Source organism: Nomascus leucogenys, chromosome 5, assembly GCF_006542625.1.
Source record: "Nomascus leucogenys isolate Asia chromosome 5, Asia_NLE_v1, whole genome shotgun sequence".
Classification (NCBI taxonomy): Eukaryota; Metazoa; Chordata; class Mammalia; order Primates; family Hylobatidae; genus Nomascus; species Nomascus leucogenys.
In genome coordinates this window covers 20,233,732-20,248,084 of record NC_044385.1, presented here as the reverse complement: position 1 = coordinate 20,248,084, position 14,353 = coordinate 20,233,732, and the positions used below count along the sequence as shown (strand labels likewise).

Sequence of the window (14,353 nt, the reverse complement as noted above, 5' to 3'; positions counted from 1 at the left end):
GTGAAATCTAGGTGGAAGTCCCCAAACCTCAGTTTTTGACTTGTGTGCACCCACAGGCTCAACACCATGTAGAAGCTGCCAAGGCTTGGGGCTTGCACCCTCTGAAGCCATAGCCTGAGCTGTACCTTGGTCCCTTTTAGCCATGGCTAGAGCAGCTGGAATGCAGGGCACCAAGTCCCTAGGCTGCACACAGCATGGGGGCCCTGGGACTGGCCCAAAAAACCATTTTTTCCTCCCAGGCATCCAGGTCTGTGATGAGAGGGGCTGTGAGAAAGCTCTTTGATATGCCCTGGGGAGACATTTTCCCTGTTGTCTTGGCCATTAACATTTGGTTCCTCATTACTTATGCAAATTTCTGCAGTCAGCTTCGATTTCTCCTCAGAAAAGGGGTTTTTCTTTTTCTATCACATCATTAGGCTACAAATTTTCCAGACTTTTATGCTCTGTTTACCTTTTAAAACTGAATATTTTAACAGCACCCAAGTCACCTCTTGAATGCTTTGCTGCTTAGATATTTTTTCCACCAGATATCCTAAATCATCTCCTTCAAGTTTAAAGTTCCACAAATCTCTACGGCAGGGGCAAAATGCTGCCAGTCTCTTTATAAAACGTGACAAGCATTACCTTTACTCCAGTCCTTATCTCCATCTGAGACCACCTCAGCCTGGATTTCATTGTCCATATCATTATCAGCATTTTGGTTGAAGCCATTCAACAAGTCTCTAGGAAGTTCCAAACTTTCCCACATTTTCCTGTCTTCTTCTGAGCCCTCCAAACTGTTGCAACCTCTGCCTGTTACACAGTTCCAAAGTTGCCTCCTGGCAGGGAAATTGTTTTGGGAGGATTCAAGCACATTACATTTATTGTCCACTATATTTCTATTATTACATTGTAATATATCATGAAATAATTATACAACTCACCATAATGTAAAATCAATGGGATAAATTTTAGCAGGTATAAATGAAGGCTTGATGAATTTTTTTTTTTTTTTTTGAGACGGAGTCTTGCTCTGTCACACAGGCTGGAGTGTGGTGGTGTGATCTCGGCTCACTGCAACCTCTGTCTCTCAGGTTCAAGCGATTCTCCTGTCTCAGCCTCCCAAGGAACCAGGATTTCAGTTGCACACCACCACACCTAGCCAATTTTTGTATTTTTAGTAGAGATGGGGTTTCGCCATGTAGGCCAGTCTAGTCTCAAACTCCCGACCTCAAGTGATCCATCTGCCTCACCCTCCCAAAGTGCTGGCATTACAGGCATGAGCCACCACGCCTGGCCTATTTCTTTTTCTTTTCTTTTCTTTTTTTTTTTTGATAGCTGGGTGGCAGATGTATAAATTGTCATTGACCTAACAGAATTAAGTTGGGCCATGGAGAAAACTGAGAACATCACGATTTAAAACACAGAATTCTCAAATGGACCAGTGTGTTTAGACCTGACTGTGGAATGGAATGCCACACCTAGGCATACGAGGTATGGTTGGGGCACTGTCACATGTCCAGCTTGGGAGCCATCATGTGCCCAGGTCAGGAGAGGTGAATCCACGAGACGCAGACATGTGCTGGGGGTGCAGTCGCATGTCCAGGTCAGGTGCCCTCACTTGCTGGGAGTGCCATCTCCTAGTGGGAGCCAGTCACCTGCTGGGGTGCAACTACCTGGTGGGGGCGCAATCCTGTGCTGGAGACACAGTCACGTGTCAGGAGCTAGTCACCCGCTGGGGGCGCTGCCTCGAGCCTCATGGCTGCCCCTGCTTCCAGCATGGGCCCACTCGGGCCCTCTGCCCTGGGCCTTCTGCTGCTGCTCCTGGTGGTGCCCCCTCCCCGGGTCGCAGCCTCGGTCCACAGACACCCAGAGAACCAGGGAATCTCCCTGACTGGCAGCGTGGGTAGGCCCTGCCCCAGGGGCGGATGGGCGGCTGGAGACAGTGCCCTTGGGGCTTCTCTCAGTGCCGGGGCCTCCTCCCCCATGTCGCCTGCCTGCCCCTTCCCCTCCCCCATGTCCCCTGCCTTCCCTTCCTCCTGTGTCCCCTGCCCCTCCCCCACGTCCCCTGCCTGCCCTACCTCTCCCGTGGCTCCAGCGTGGCTCCACCGTGAGCTCCGTTCTCCCTGCAGCCTGTGGTCGGCCCAGCATGGAGGGGAAGATCCTGGGAGGCGTCCCTGCGCCCGAGAGGAAGTGGCCGTGGCAGGTCAGCGTGCACTACGCGGGCCTCCACGTTTGCGGTGGCTCCATCCTCAATGAGTACTGGGTGCTGTCGGCTGCGCACTGCTTTCGCCAGTAAGGGGGCGCGGGCCTGGGACGGTGTGGGTAGCTAGGCCTGCAGGGTGTGCCCACAGCGGCTTGGATGGACCCCACGCAAGCCTCCCCCTTCACCACTATCGACCCCCTTCACCACTGTCGACCGGCACAAGGCCAGGTCCCCACCAGTGAGGCTGGTCCCCAAACACACAGCTGGGTCCCCATCCTTGAGGCTGGTCCTCCAAGTGCACAGCCAGGTCCTCAAGAGTGACGCTGGTCCCCAAGATCACGGCCAGGTCCTCACATGCAAGGCTGATCCCCTAAGTGTACAATTAGGTTCCCATGAGCTAGGTTGGTCCTCAAATGCACAGCCTGGTCCCCACGAGTGAGACTGGTCCTCAAGGGCACAGCCAGATTCCCACAAGTGAGGCTGGTTCTCAAGTGCACAGCCAGGCCCCTCAAAAATGAGGCTGCTCCTCAAGTGCACAGCCAGGTCCCCATAAGCAAGGCTGGTCTCTAAGCACCTGGCCTTCCCGATTGCTCCTCCAACAGCCCCGCATGCTGCCCCGCACAGCAGGCATGCCTCTTCTGTGGTCATCTGACCTCCAGAGGGATGTGTGCAGCCAGGTTGTCGGTAAGAGTCAGAGCAGGTCTCACATGCATGGGCTGCTGGCCTGTACAGCTGGTGGTCGTGTACAGACTTGGGTCCCCAGAGCCTCCATGGGCCAAGTCGACTCTTTAGGGGGCAACTCTGCCAGACAGCCAGATAGGTCCCTACTATGCTGCAGGAAGAAGCTGGCTTTTCAATCCCACCGAGTGAGTGCCAGCCCCTTGCACTTGGCCTCTCCAGGCCTGTGGGCTGACCACACAGGAAGCTGCGGGCATTGTGCCTCTGTTCTCACTCCCACAGGGACAAGAATATAAAAATCTATGACATGTACGTAGGCCTCGTAAACCTCAGGGTGGCCAGCAACCACACCCAGTGGTATGAGGTGAACAGGGTGATCCTGCACCCCACATATGAGGTGCACCACCCCATCGGAGGTGACGTGGCCCTGGTGCAGCTGAAGACTCGCATTGTGTTTTCTGACTCCGTGCTCCCGGTCTGCCTTGCAACTCCAGAAGTGAACCTTACCGGTGCCAACTGCTGGGCTACGGGATGGGGACTAGTCTCACAACAAGGTAGGAATACAGTGCAGGGCTTTGTGGGCAGGATGAAGGCTTCTCTTCCACCACAGGGAAGAAAATGCTCTGCCAGCTAAGGGGGTCCAGGTGTTTGGGGACTGGAATCCCCACCCGTCAATCAACATTTATTTGTTTGTCAGTGTGGATATTTTGTTGTTTTGTTTTATTTCTGACTGGCTTTGTTGTATGCAGAAAAATACAGCTACTTTGATGTGAAGTTGGTATGCAGTATATCAAGAACACAAATTTAAAAGCATAGTTTTCCTTAAGATTGTAAATGGAACTTAGAAATCTCTTTTAGCTTATCTAAAAACCATTTGTTATTAAACTTTTCTCCAGAAAGTCCTGTGCATTCTTTCTAGATTTATACCCAGGCACTTTTCAATATTTAGGTCTATTTTAAAGAGATTTTTTTAAATTGCATTTGCTAATTAGTCACAGCTATTGATTTTTGCACATTGATCTTATATCCAGTCATCTTATAGAATTTATTTTTAGTAGTTTATCAACTTATTATTTTGACAGTTCTAGATAAAAGATAATATTTTTCTTCTAGCAAAGACTATTTTATCACTCTCTTCCCATATTTTATCTTTTATTTTTCTTGTCTTCTTACAATGGTTGGAGCCTCCAGTAGAAATGATGCCAGATCTTGTCTTGGTTTTGGTTTGATTGGAAATGCTTATAATGGTTCACTATAGCATTTGTGGCCTGGCCTGGAGATTTCAGGTTGATATATTAAACCAGATTAAGAAAGTTACCTTTTATAGCTGATTTACTTAATTTTTTAAAAATTATAGATAATTATTGATTTTATTGAAATGCTTGCGGCAACTCTTGAGAGGATCATATAGTTTTGTTCTTTTAATCTATTGATGCCAAGAATAGGCATTTAAGCTGGGTGCAGTGGCTCACACCTGTAAATCCCAGCACTTTGGGAGGCTGAGGTGGGAGGATCACTTGAGCCCAGGAGTTTGAGACCAGCCTGGGCAACATAGTGAGATCCTGTCTCTACAAAAAATGCTGACTGGGCTGGGCTTGACGGCATGTGCCTGTAGTCCCAGCTACTCAGGAGGCTAACGTGGAAAGATCTCTTGATCCCAGAAGGTCAAGGCTGCAGTGAGCCAAAACTGCATATTTGCACCAAAGCCTGGGCAACAGTGAGACCTTCTCTCAAAAAAAAAAAAAAAAAAAAGGTATTTAATGTGAGATGGGTCTAGAATTTTTTTTCTTAGCTGATTTTATCTTTGGCATCAGTGTACTGCTGACTTTGTAGAATGAGTCAAAACTTTCCCATCTATTTGTATTCTCTGCAATAGTTTCTATTAAAGTAAAGATTAGCTATTTCTTGAAGGTTTGATGTGGCCATAAAACACTCTGATCCTAGTACCTTTTGTGGGTATAAATGATTACTCTATCTTACTCTCTGTTAATGGCTACTGGTTCATTCCAATTTTTAAATTTATTCTTAGGCCAATTTTGATGGATTGTATTTTTCTAGAAAGTTGTTCATTTTATTCCAGATTTTGAATAAAATGATATTGTATAAGATTGTAATTCATGTGCTCTTATTATTTTTCTGACCTCTCTTCATTCCTTATCATAGTTGCCAAAATTGTCTATTCTATTGCCTTTTTTTATATAAAACTACCTGCTACAGATTTTGCATTGGTGTATGTGGGGAGATGGTGGTGCATGGGACTTTATATGTTGGGTGCTTTGCTATTCACTCCTATAGCCATCTATTCATTTGTTAAACTTTTTATACTCTAAGTTTGCTTAACCAAACTTTTCTAATTTTTTGAGCTGAAAATACAAAAGATATTCAACATTTCATATTTTTTCTATGAATAAATTGAAGATTATAACTTGTCTTTTAAAGTCTCCTTTGGTCATGTTACAGGCTTTGAATTCTTACATATTTGTTATTCATTTCTCAAAAGTATGTGCACCCTATTTTAATTTTTTCTATATCCAAAAGTATAGGACAAAATTTTTCATATCTACAAAAAAGGCCATTGAAATTTTATAGGAATTGCATTGAATATTCAGTCCATGTTGAGTAATGTTGACATTTTAACAATATTAAACCTGCCTATCCATGAACATGGAATGTATTTCCATTTATTTGAGTCTTTAATTTCTTTCAGCAATGATTTGTAGATTCGAGTATACGAGTTTTTCACCTCCTTCATTAAATTTGTTTCCAAGATATGTTATTATTTTAGATGCTATTATAAATGAAATTGCTTTTATAACTATCTTTTTTGGATTGTTCTTTGGGGGTGTATAGAAACACAACTGATTTTTGGCTGGGCGCAGTGGCTCACGCCTGTAATCCCAGCACTTTGGGAGGCCAAGGCAGGTGGTTCGCAAGGTCAAGAGATTGAGACCATCCTGGCCAACATAGTGAAACCCCGTCTCTACTAAAAATACAAAAATTAGCTGGGTGTGGTGGCACGTGCCTGTAATCCCAGCTACTCGGGGGGCTGAGGTAATAGAATCACTTGAACCCAGGAGGTGGAGGTTGCAGTGAGCTGAGATCACCCCATTGCACTCCAGCCTGGGCGACAAGAGTGAAATTCCATCTAAAAAAAAAAAAAAAAGCAACACAACTGATTTTTTATGTGTTGGCCTTATACCCTGCAACTTTACTGAATTTGTTTATTATATGTAGTAGTTTTGTTTTTTTTTAAAGATTAATTGGGATTTTCTGTGTATAGGATCATGTCATCTATGAATAGAGATTGTTTTACTTCTTTGTTTCCAATTTGAATGGCTGTTATTTCTTTTTTTTGTCTAAATTGTCTGTCTAGAATTTCTAGTACAAATTAAATAGCAGTGATCAAAGTGGAAATCCTTGTTTTGTTTCTGATCTCATGGGAAATGCTTTCAGTCTTTAACCATTGAATATGATGTTAGCTGTCAGTTTTTAAATAAATGCCTTAATGTTGATGAAGTTTTTCCACATCAATTGGGATGATCCTATGTTGTCTTTTTTCTTTTATTCTATTAATGTATATTATATTGATTGATGTTCTTATGTTGAATTACCCTTGTATTCTTTGGATAAATCTCGCTTTGTCATGGTTTTATATGCTGTTGGTTATAATATTTTGCTGAGGGTTTTTATATCTATATTCTTAAGGTATGATCTGTAGTTATATTTTCTTATGGTGTCTTTGGCTTTGGCATCAGGATAATTCTGGTCTCATAGAATGAATTATGAAGTGTTGCTTCCTCTTCTATTTTTTGGTGGAGTGTGATAAAGATTGATTAATTCTTCTTTAAATATTTGGTAGAATTTACCAGTGAAGCCATCTGGTCCTGTACTTTTCTTTGTTGGGAGATTCTTATTGTTGAATCAATCTCTTTACTTGTTATAGATCTATTCAGATTTCCTATTTCTTCTGTGTAAGTTTAGATAATTCGTATGTTTGTAGAAATTTGTCTATTTCATCCAAGTTATCTCATTTGTGAGATAAGTTATTTCACAAATTTATAATCATTTTTGTGCATTTGTTTTTTGAATCCTGTTGCAAATAAAAAGTGGAATTAAAAACCAAATAAAAAGTGGAATTAAAAACCAAACTCACTTATGAGTGAGAACATGTGGTGTTTTGGTTTTCTGTTCCTGTGTTAGTTTGCTGAGGATAATGGCTTCCAATTCCATCCATGTCCCTGCAAAGGACATGATCACATTTTTTTTGCACAGTATCCCATGGTATACATGTATCACATTTTTTTAATCCAGTCTATCATTGATGGGCATTTAGGTTGATTCCATGTCTTTGCCATTGTGAATAGTGCTGCAATAAATATATGCATTCATGTATCTTTATAATAGAATGATTTATATCATGGTTTAATGGTTTTTATATTTGCCCATGCATTTACCTTTACCAAAGTCCTTTAATTTGTCATATGGCTTTGACTTACTGTTTTGTGTTCTTTCATTTCAATGTGAAGCACTCCAGTTAGCATTTCCTCTATGGAAGATCTAGTGGTGCAGACTTCCATGGCTCTTGTTTATCCAAGAACGACTTAATTTCTCCCTCATTTCTGAAGGATGATGTTGTCAGATATATAGGATTCCTGGTTGAAAGGTTTTTTCTTTTAGCACTTTAAGTATATCATAACCCTGTCTTCTGATCTCCTTAGTTTTTTATGAGAAATTAGCTATTAATCTGAGGATCCTTGTACATGACTAGACACTTCTCTCTTGCTCATTTCAAGATTCATTGCCTTTAGTTTAGACAGTTTGATTATAATGTGTCTTGTTGGGGGTTATTTGAGTTTATAATACTTGGAGTTTGTTCAATCTGAATTTGTAGATTTAAATATTTCAGCAGATTGCAAAATTTTGGACCATTATTTCTTCAAATATTCTTTCTACCTCATTCTGTCTCTCTTCTCCTTCTGAAAATACCATAACACATATGTGGTTCATTTGATGGTGTCCCAGGAGTCTCTTAGGCTCTCTTTACCTTCCTTCCTCTTTTGTCCTTTCTAATCCTTAGATTTTATAATCTGAATTGTCCTATCTTCAAGTTCACCTGTGCTCTCTTGTGCTTGCTCAAATTGTCTGCTTTGCCCCTCTAGTGAAGTTTTCATTTCAATTATTTGGCATTTTAATGCCAAATATTCTGTTTGGTTCCTTTGATAATTTCTATTTACTAATAGTATCATTTTGTTCATATATCATTTTCCTGATTTTCTTTCTTTGTTTATGTTTTCCCTTAGCTCTTTGAGCATATTTAATACACTTGTTTAAAGTCTTTGTCTAGACTTCTTCAGGGACAGTTTCTGTCCATTTATTTTGTTTTCTTAAGTGGGCCATAGCTTTTTTCTGATTTTTGTTGTTATTACTACTATTATTGAAAACAGGAGTATTGAGTTTTATACTTTTGAATATATAATGAATGTTATATGTGGCTGAGTATTGATTATAATAATGTATTAACTCTGGAAATAAGATTATCTCCAACCCCAGGGTTTTCTGTGGTGTTTTGATTGTTGAAAGCTATAGTAGTCTGTTTAATGATTTTCCCAAACTATTTTGCAAAGACTGTATTCTTTTTCATGTGTGGTCACTGAAGTCGCTATTCCTTAGCTTCTGTTAGCTTCTGTTATCTACTGTTTTGACAGTATTTTCTTGAATGCCAGGAGCTAAAAACCAACAAAACCAAAAATCTCTTCTTATGACCTTTGCAGGTTGGCTCTGTGCCAAGGCACTTTTTCAATACTTAGCCATGCTTGCACCAAGCCTAGGGATCAGCCTGAGGTGAAAGCTTTGGTTTTCTCAGGTTTACTTATGAGCGTGTGTCTTACCCTGGGCATGTTCATGGCCTTCCAAATTCCCTCAAGTACAGAGGTGCTTTTTCCAAAAATCTTTTCCAATTTATTTACTTTTTAAATTATATATTTTTTATTTTTATAGATTTAGGAGGTATAAGTGCAGGTTTGTTACATGGATATATTGCATAGGGGTGAAGTCTGGGATTTTAGAGTAACCATCACCTAAATAGTGAGTGTTTTACACAGTAGGTAATTTCTCATCCCTCATCACCTTCCCATCCTCCTACCTTGCCGAGTCTCCAGTGCATATTATTCCACTCTTTGTGTTGTGAACTTTATTTAGCTCCCACTCATAAGTGAGAAGAAGCATTATTTGACTTTCTGAATTATTTCACTTAAGATAATGGCCTCCAGTTCCATCCACGTTGCTGCAAAAGACATGATTTTATTCCTTTTTATGGCTGAGTAGTATTCCATGGTGTATGTGTATGATACGTATTATTTATTTATACATATAATATAAAATAATATGTATACACAAACACACCACATTTTCTTTATCCAATCATTTGTTGATGGGCACTTAGTTTGGTTCTATTTTTTTCTTTTTTGTTCATGCTGTCCCTGGGTGGGCTCGAAGGTTGGTTCTATATTGACATAGTTTGGATGTTTGTTTCCTCCAAGTCTCATGTTAAAATGTGCTCCCCAGTGTTTGAGATGGGGCCAGTAGGAGGTATTTGGATCATAGGGGTGGATTCCTCATGAATGGCTTGGTGCCATCTTTGCAGTAATGAGTGAATTCTTGCTCCATTTGGTTTTTGCAAAAGCTGGACTAATGTTTAAGAGCCTAACATCTCTCTTGCTTCCTCTGGCATCATATGACATGCCTGCTTCCCTTTCACCTTCTGCCCTGATTGTAAGCTTCCTGAGGTCCTCACCAGAGGCAGATGCTGGCACTATACTTCTTGTACAGTCTACAGAACTGTGAGCCAAAATAAACCTCTTTTCCTTATAATTTTGCCAGCCTTGGTTATCCTTTATAGCTATGCAAAACAGACTAATAGCCGTATTTTTGCTATTGCAAATAGTGCTGCAATAAACATGTGAGTGCAGGTATTTTTTTGTACAGTGACTTATTTTCCTTTGGATAAATACCCAGTGGTGGGACTGCTGGATTGAATGGTAGCTCTATTTTTAGTTCTTTGAGAGATCTCTATATAGTTTTCAATAGAGGTTGTACTAATTTTCTTTTTTTTTCTTCAACTTTTAAGTTCAGGGGTACATATTGCAAGAGGTGCAGGTTTGTTATGTATGTAAACATGTGCCATGGTGGTTTGCTGCACAAATTATCCCATCACCTAGGTATTAATCCCAGCATCCATTAGCTATTCTTCCTAATGCTTTCCCTCCCTCTATCCCCCCAAACAGGCCCCAGTGTGTGTTGTTTCCCCACTCCCTGTGTCCATGTATTCTCATAATTCAGCTCCCACTTATGAGTGAGAACATGTGATGTTTGCTTTTCTGTTCCTGTGTTAGTTTGCTGAGGATAATGGCTTCCAACTCCATCCATGTCCCTGCAAAGGACATGATCTCATTTTTCATGGCTGCATAGTATTCCATGGTATACATGTACCACATTTTTTTTATCCAGTCTATCACTGATAGGTATCTAGGTTGATTCCATGTCTTTGCTATTGTGAATAACGCTGCAATGGACATTTGTGTGCATATATCTTTATAATAGGATGATTTATATTACTTTGGGAATATACCCAGTAATGAGATTGCTGGGTCAGATGGTATTTCTGCCTCTAGGTTTTTGAGGACTCGCCACACTGTCTTCTGCAATGGTTGAACTAATTTACACTCCCAACAACAGTGTAAAAGATGTTCCTTTGTTCCTACAACCTCACCAGCATCTGTTGTTTCTTGACTTTTTAGTAATAGCCATTCTGACTGGCATGAGATGGTATCTCATTGTGGTTTTGACTTGCATTTCTCTAATGATCAGTGATGTTGACCTTTTTTTCATGTTTGTTGGCTGCATGTATGTCTTCTTTTGAGAAGTGTCTGTTCATGACCTTTGCTACTTTTTAATGGGGTTGTTTGTTTTTTTTCTTGTAAATTTGCTTAAGTTCCTTGTAGACTCTGGATATTAGACCTTTGTCAGATGGATAGATTGCAAAATTTTTCTCCCATTCTGTAGGTTGTCTGTTCACTCTGATGATAGTTTATTTTGCTGTGCAGAAGCTCTTTAGTTTAATTAGATCCCATTTGCCAATTTTTGCTTTTGTTGCAATTGCTTTTGGCGTTTTTGTCATGAAATCTTTGCCTGTGCCTATGTCCTGAATGGTATTGCCTAGATTTTCTTCTAGGTTTTTTATTTTTTTGTTTTTTGAGACAGAGTCTTGGTCTGTCACCAGGCTGGAGTGCAGTAGAGTGATCTCAGCTCACTGCAACCTCCAACTGCCTGGTTCAAGCAATTGTCCTGCCTCAGCCTCTGGAGTAGCTGGGATTACAGGCACACACCACTACGCCCAGCTAGTTTTTGTATTTTTAGTAGAGACAGGGTTTCACCATGTTGGCTGGGATGGTCTCTATCTCCTGACCTTGTGATCCGCCTGCCTCAGCCTCCCAAAGTGCTGCGATTACAGGCATAAGCCACCACATCTGGCCTCTAGGTTTTTTATAGTTGTGGGTTTTACATTTAAGCCTTTAATCCATCTTGAGTTAATTTTTGTATGTGGTGTAAGGAAGGGATCTAGTTTCATCTTTCTGCATATGGCTAGCCAATTCTCCCAGCACCATTTATTAAATAGAGAATCCTTTCCCCATTGCTTGTTTTTGTCAGGTTTGTTGAAGGTCAGATGATTGTAGGTGTGCAGTCTTATTTCTGAGTTTTCTATCCTGTTCCATTGGTCTATGTGTCTGTTCTTGTGCCAGTATCATGCTGTTTTGGTTACTGTAGCCTTATAGTATCATTTGAAATTGGGTAGCATGGTGCCTCCAACTTCATTCTTTTTGCTTAGGATTGTCTTGGCTATTCAGGCTTTATTTTTTTTGTGCCATAGGAATTTTAAAATAGTTTTCTTCTAATTCTGTGAAGAATGTCAATGGTAGTTTAATGGGAATAGTACTGAATCTATAAATTACTTTAGGCAATATGGTCATTTTCACAATATTGATTCTTCCTGTCTATGAGCATGGAATGTTTCTCCGTTTGTTTGTGTCTCCTCTGATTTCTTTGAGCAGTGGTTTGTAGTTCTTTTTGAAGAGGTCCTTCACTTCCCTTGTTAGCTGTATTCCTAGGTATTTTATTCTTTTTGTAGAAATTATGAATGGGAATTCATTCATGATTTGGCTCTCTGCTTGCCTGTTGTCAGTGTACAGGAATGCTAGCAAGTTTTGCATATTGATTTTATATCCTGAGACTTTGGTGAAGTTGCTTACCAGCTTAAGAAGCTTTTGGGCTGAGACGATGGGGTTTTCTAGATATAGGCTCATGTCATCTGCAAAGATAATTTGACTTCCTCTCTTCCTATTTGAACACCGTTGATTTCTTTCTCTTGCCTAATTGCCCTGGACAGAACGTCCAATATTATGCTTAGTAGAAGTGGTGAGGCCAGGTGCGGTGGCTCATGCCTGTAATCCCAACACTTTGGGAGGTTGAGGCGGGTGGATCACCTGAGGTTAGGAGTTCGAGACCAGCCTGGCCCAACATGGTGAAACCCCGTCTCTACTGAAAATATAAAAAAGTAGCTGAGTGTGGTGGCATACATCTGTAGTCCCAGCTACTCGGGATGCTAAGGCAGGAGAATCACTTGAACCCGGGAGGTGGAGGTTGCAGTGAGCCGAGACAGTGCCACTGCACTGTAGCCTGAGTGACAGAGTGAACCTCCGTCTCAGAAAAAAAAAAAAAAAAAAGTGGTGAGAGAGGGCATTCTCTTGTGTCGGTTTTCAAGGGCAATGACTGCCTCCAGCTTTTGCCCATTCAATATGATATTGGCTGTGGGTTTGTCATATATGGCTCTTATTTTGAGGTCTGTTCCTTCAACACCTAGTTTAGAGTTTTTAACATGAAAGGATGTTTAATTTTACCGAAGGCCTTTTCTGCATTTATTGAGATAAGCATGTGGTTTTTGTCATTGGTTCTGTTTATGTGATGGATTATGTTTATTGACTTGCGTATGTCAAATCACCCTTGCATCCCAGGGATGAAGCCAACTTGATTGTAGTGGATAAGCTTTTTGATGTGCTGCTGGATTCAGTTTGCCAGTATATTGTTGAGGATTTTTGCATTGATGTTCAACAAATATATTGACCTGAAGTTTTGTTGTGGTTGTTGTAGTATCTCTGCCAGGTTTTGGTATCAGGATGATGCTGGCCTCATAGAACAAATTAGGAAGAAGTTCCTCCTTTTCAATCTTTTGTAATGGTTTCAGTAGAAATGGAACCGGCTCTTCTTTGTACCTCTGGTAGAATTCAACTGCAAATCCATCAGGTCCTGGGCTTTTTTTGTCGGTAGGCTATTTGTTACTGCTCCAATTTCAGAACTTGTTATTGGTCTGTTCAGGGTTTCAATTTCTTCTTGGTTCAGTCTTGGGAGCGTGTATGTGTCCAGGAATTTATTTTCTAGTTTCTTTTCTAGATTTTTTTAGTTTATGTGCATAGAAGTGTTTATAGTATTCTCTGATGGTTGTTTGTATTTCTGTGGGGTCAGTGGTGATATCCCTCTTATCATTTCTGATTGTGTTTATTTGATTCTTCTCTCTTTTCTTCTTTATTAGTCTAGCTAGTGATCTATTTTATTAATTTTTTTTTAGAAAACCAGCTCCTGAATTCATTGATTTTTTGAAGGGTTTTTCGTGTCTCTATCTCATTCATTTCAGCTCTGATCTTGGTTATTTCTCGTCTTCTGCTAGCTTTGGGGTTTGTTTGCTCTTGGTTCTCTAGTTCTTTTAGTTGAGGTGTTAGGTTGTTAACTTCAGATCTTTCTAGATTTTTGATGTGGGCATTTAGTGCTATAAATTTCTCTGTTAGCGCTGCTTTAGCTGTATCCCAGAGATTCTGATATGTTGTCTCTTTGTTCTCATTAGTTTCAAAGAACTTCTTGATTTCTGCCTTAATTTCATTATTTATCAAAAAGTCATTCAAGAGCAGGTTGTTCAATTTCCATGTAGTTGTGTGGTTTTGAGTGAGTTTCTTAATCTTGAGATCTAATTTGATTCCACTGTGGTCTAAGGGACTGTTTATTATGTTTTCAGTTCTTTTGCATTCGCTAAGGAGTGTTTTACTTTTGCTATATGATCAATTCTAGAGTAAGTGCCATGTGGTGATGAGAAGAGTGTATATTCTGTTGTTTTGGAGTGGAGAGTTCTGTAAGTATCTATTAGGTCCACTTGATCCAGATCTGAGTTCAGATCCTGAATATTTTTGTTAATTTCCTGTCTCAATGATCTGTCTAATATTGTCAGTGGAGTGTTAAAGTATCCCACTATTACTGTGTGGGAGTCTAAGTCTCTTCGTAGGTCTCTAATAACTTGCTTTATGAATCTGGGTGCTCCTGTATTGGGTGCATATATATTTAGGATAGTTAGCTCTTCTTGTTGAATCCTTTACCATCACTTGGGTCCAG

At 40.6% G+C, this 14,353-nt stretch overlaps 1 protein-coding gene across 1 annotated transcript in view; it reads left to right on the top strand.

Annotated features, from left to right (window-relative positions):
- The first annotated feature begins 1,737 nt into the window (after positions 1-1,737).
- PRSS38 (serine protease 38) overlaps positions 1,738-14,353 on the top strand; it is a 29,894-nt gene continuing 17,278 nt past the window's right edge. The window contains exons 1-3 of the mRNA XM_030812763.1: positions 1,738-1,885; positions 2,112-2,274; positions 3,146-3,417. Of these exons, the coding sequence (XP_030668623.1) occupies positions 1,738-1,885; positions 2,112-2,274; positions 3,146-3,417 (583 nt within the window). The remainder of the gene's footprint in view (positions 1,886-2,111; positions 2,275-3,145; positions 3,418-14,353) is intronic.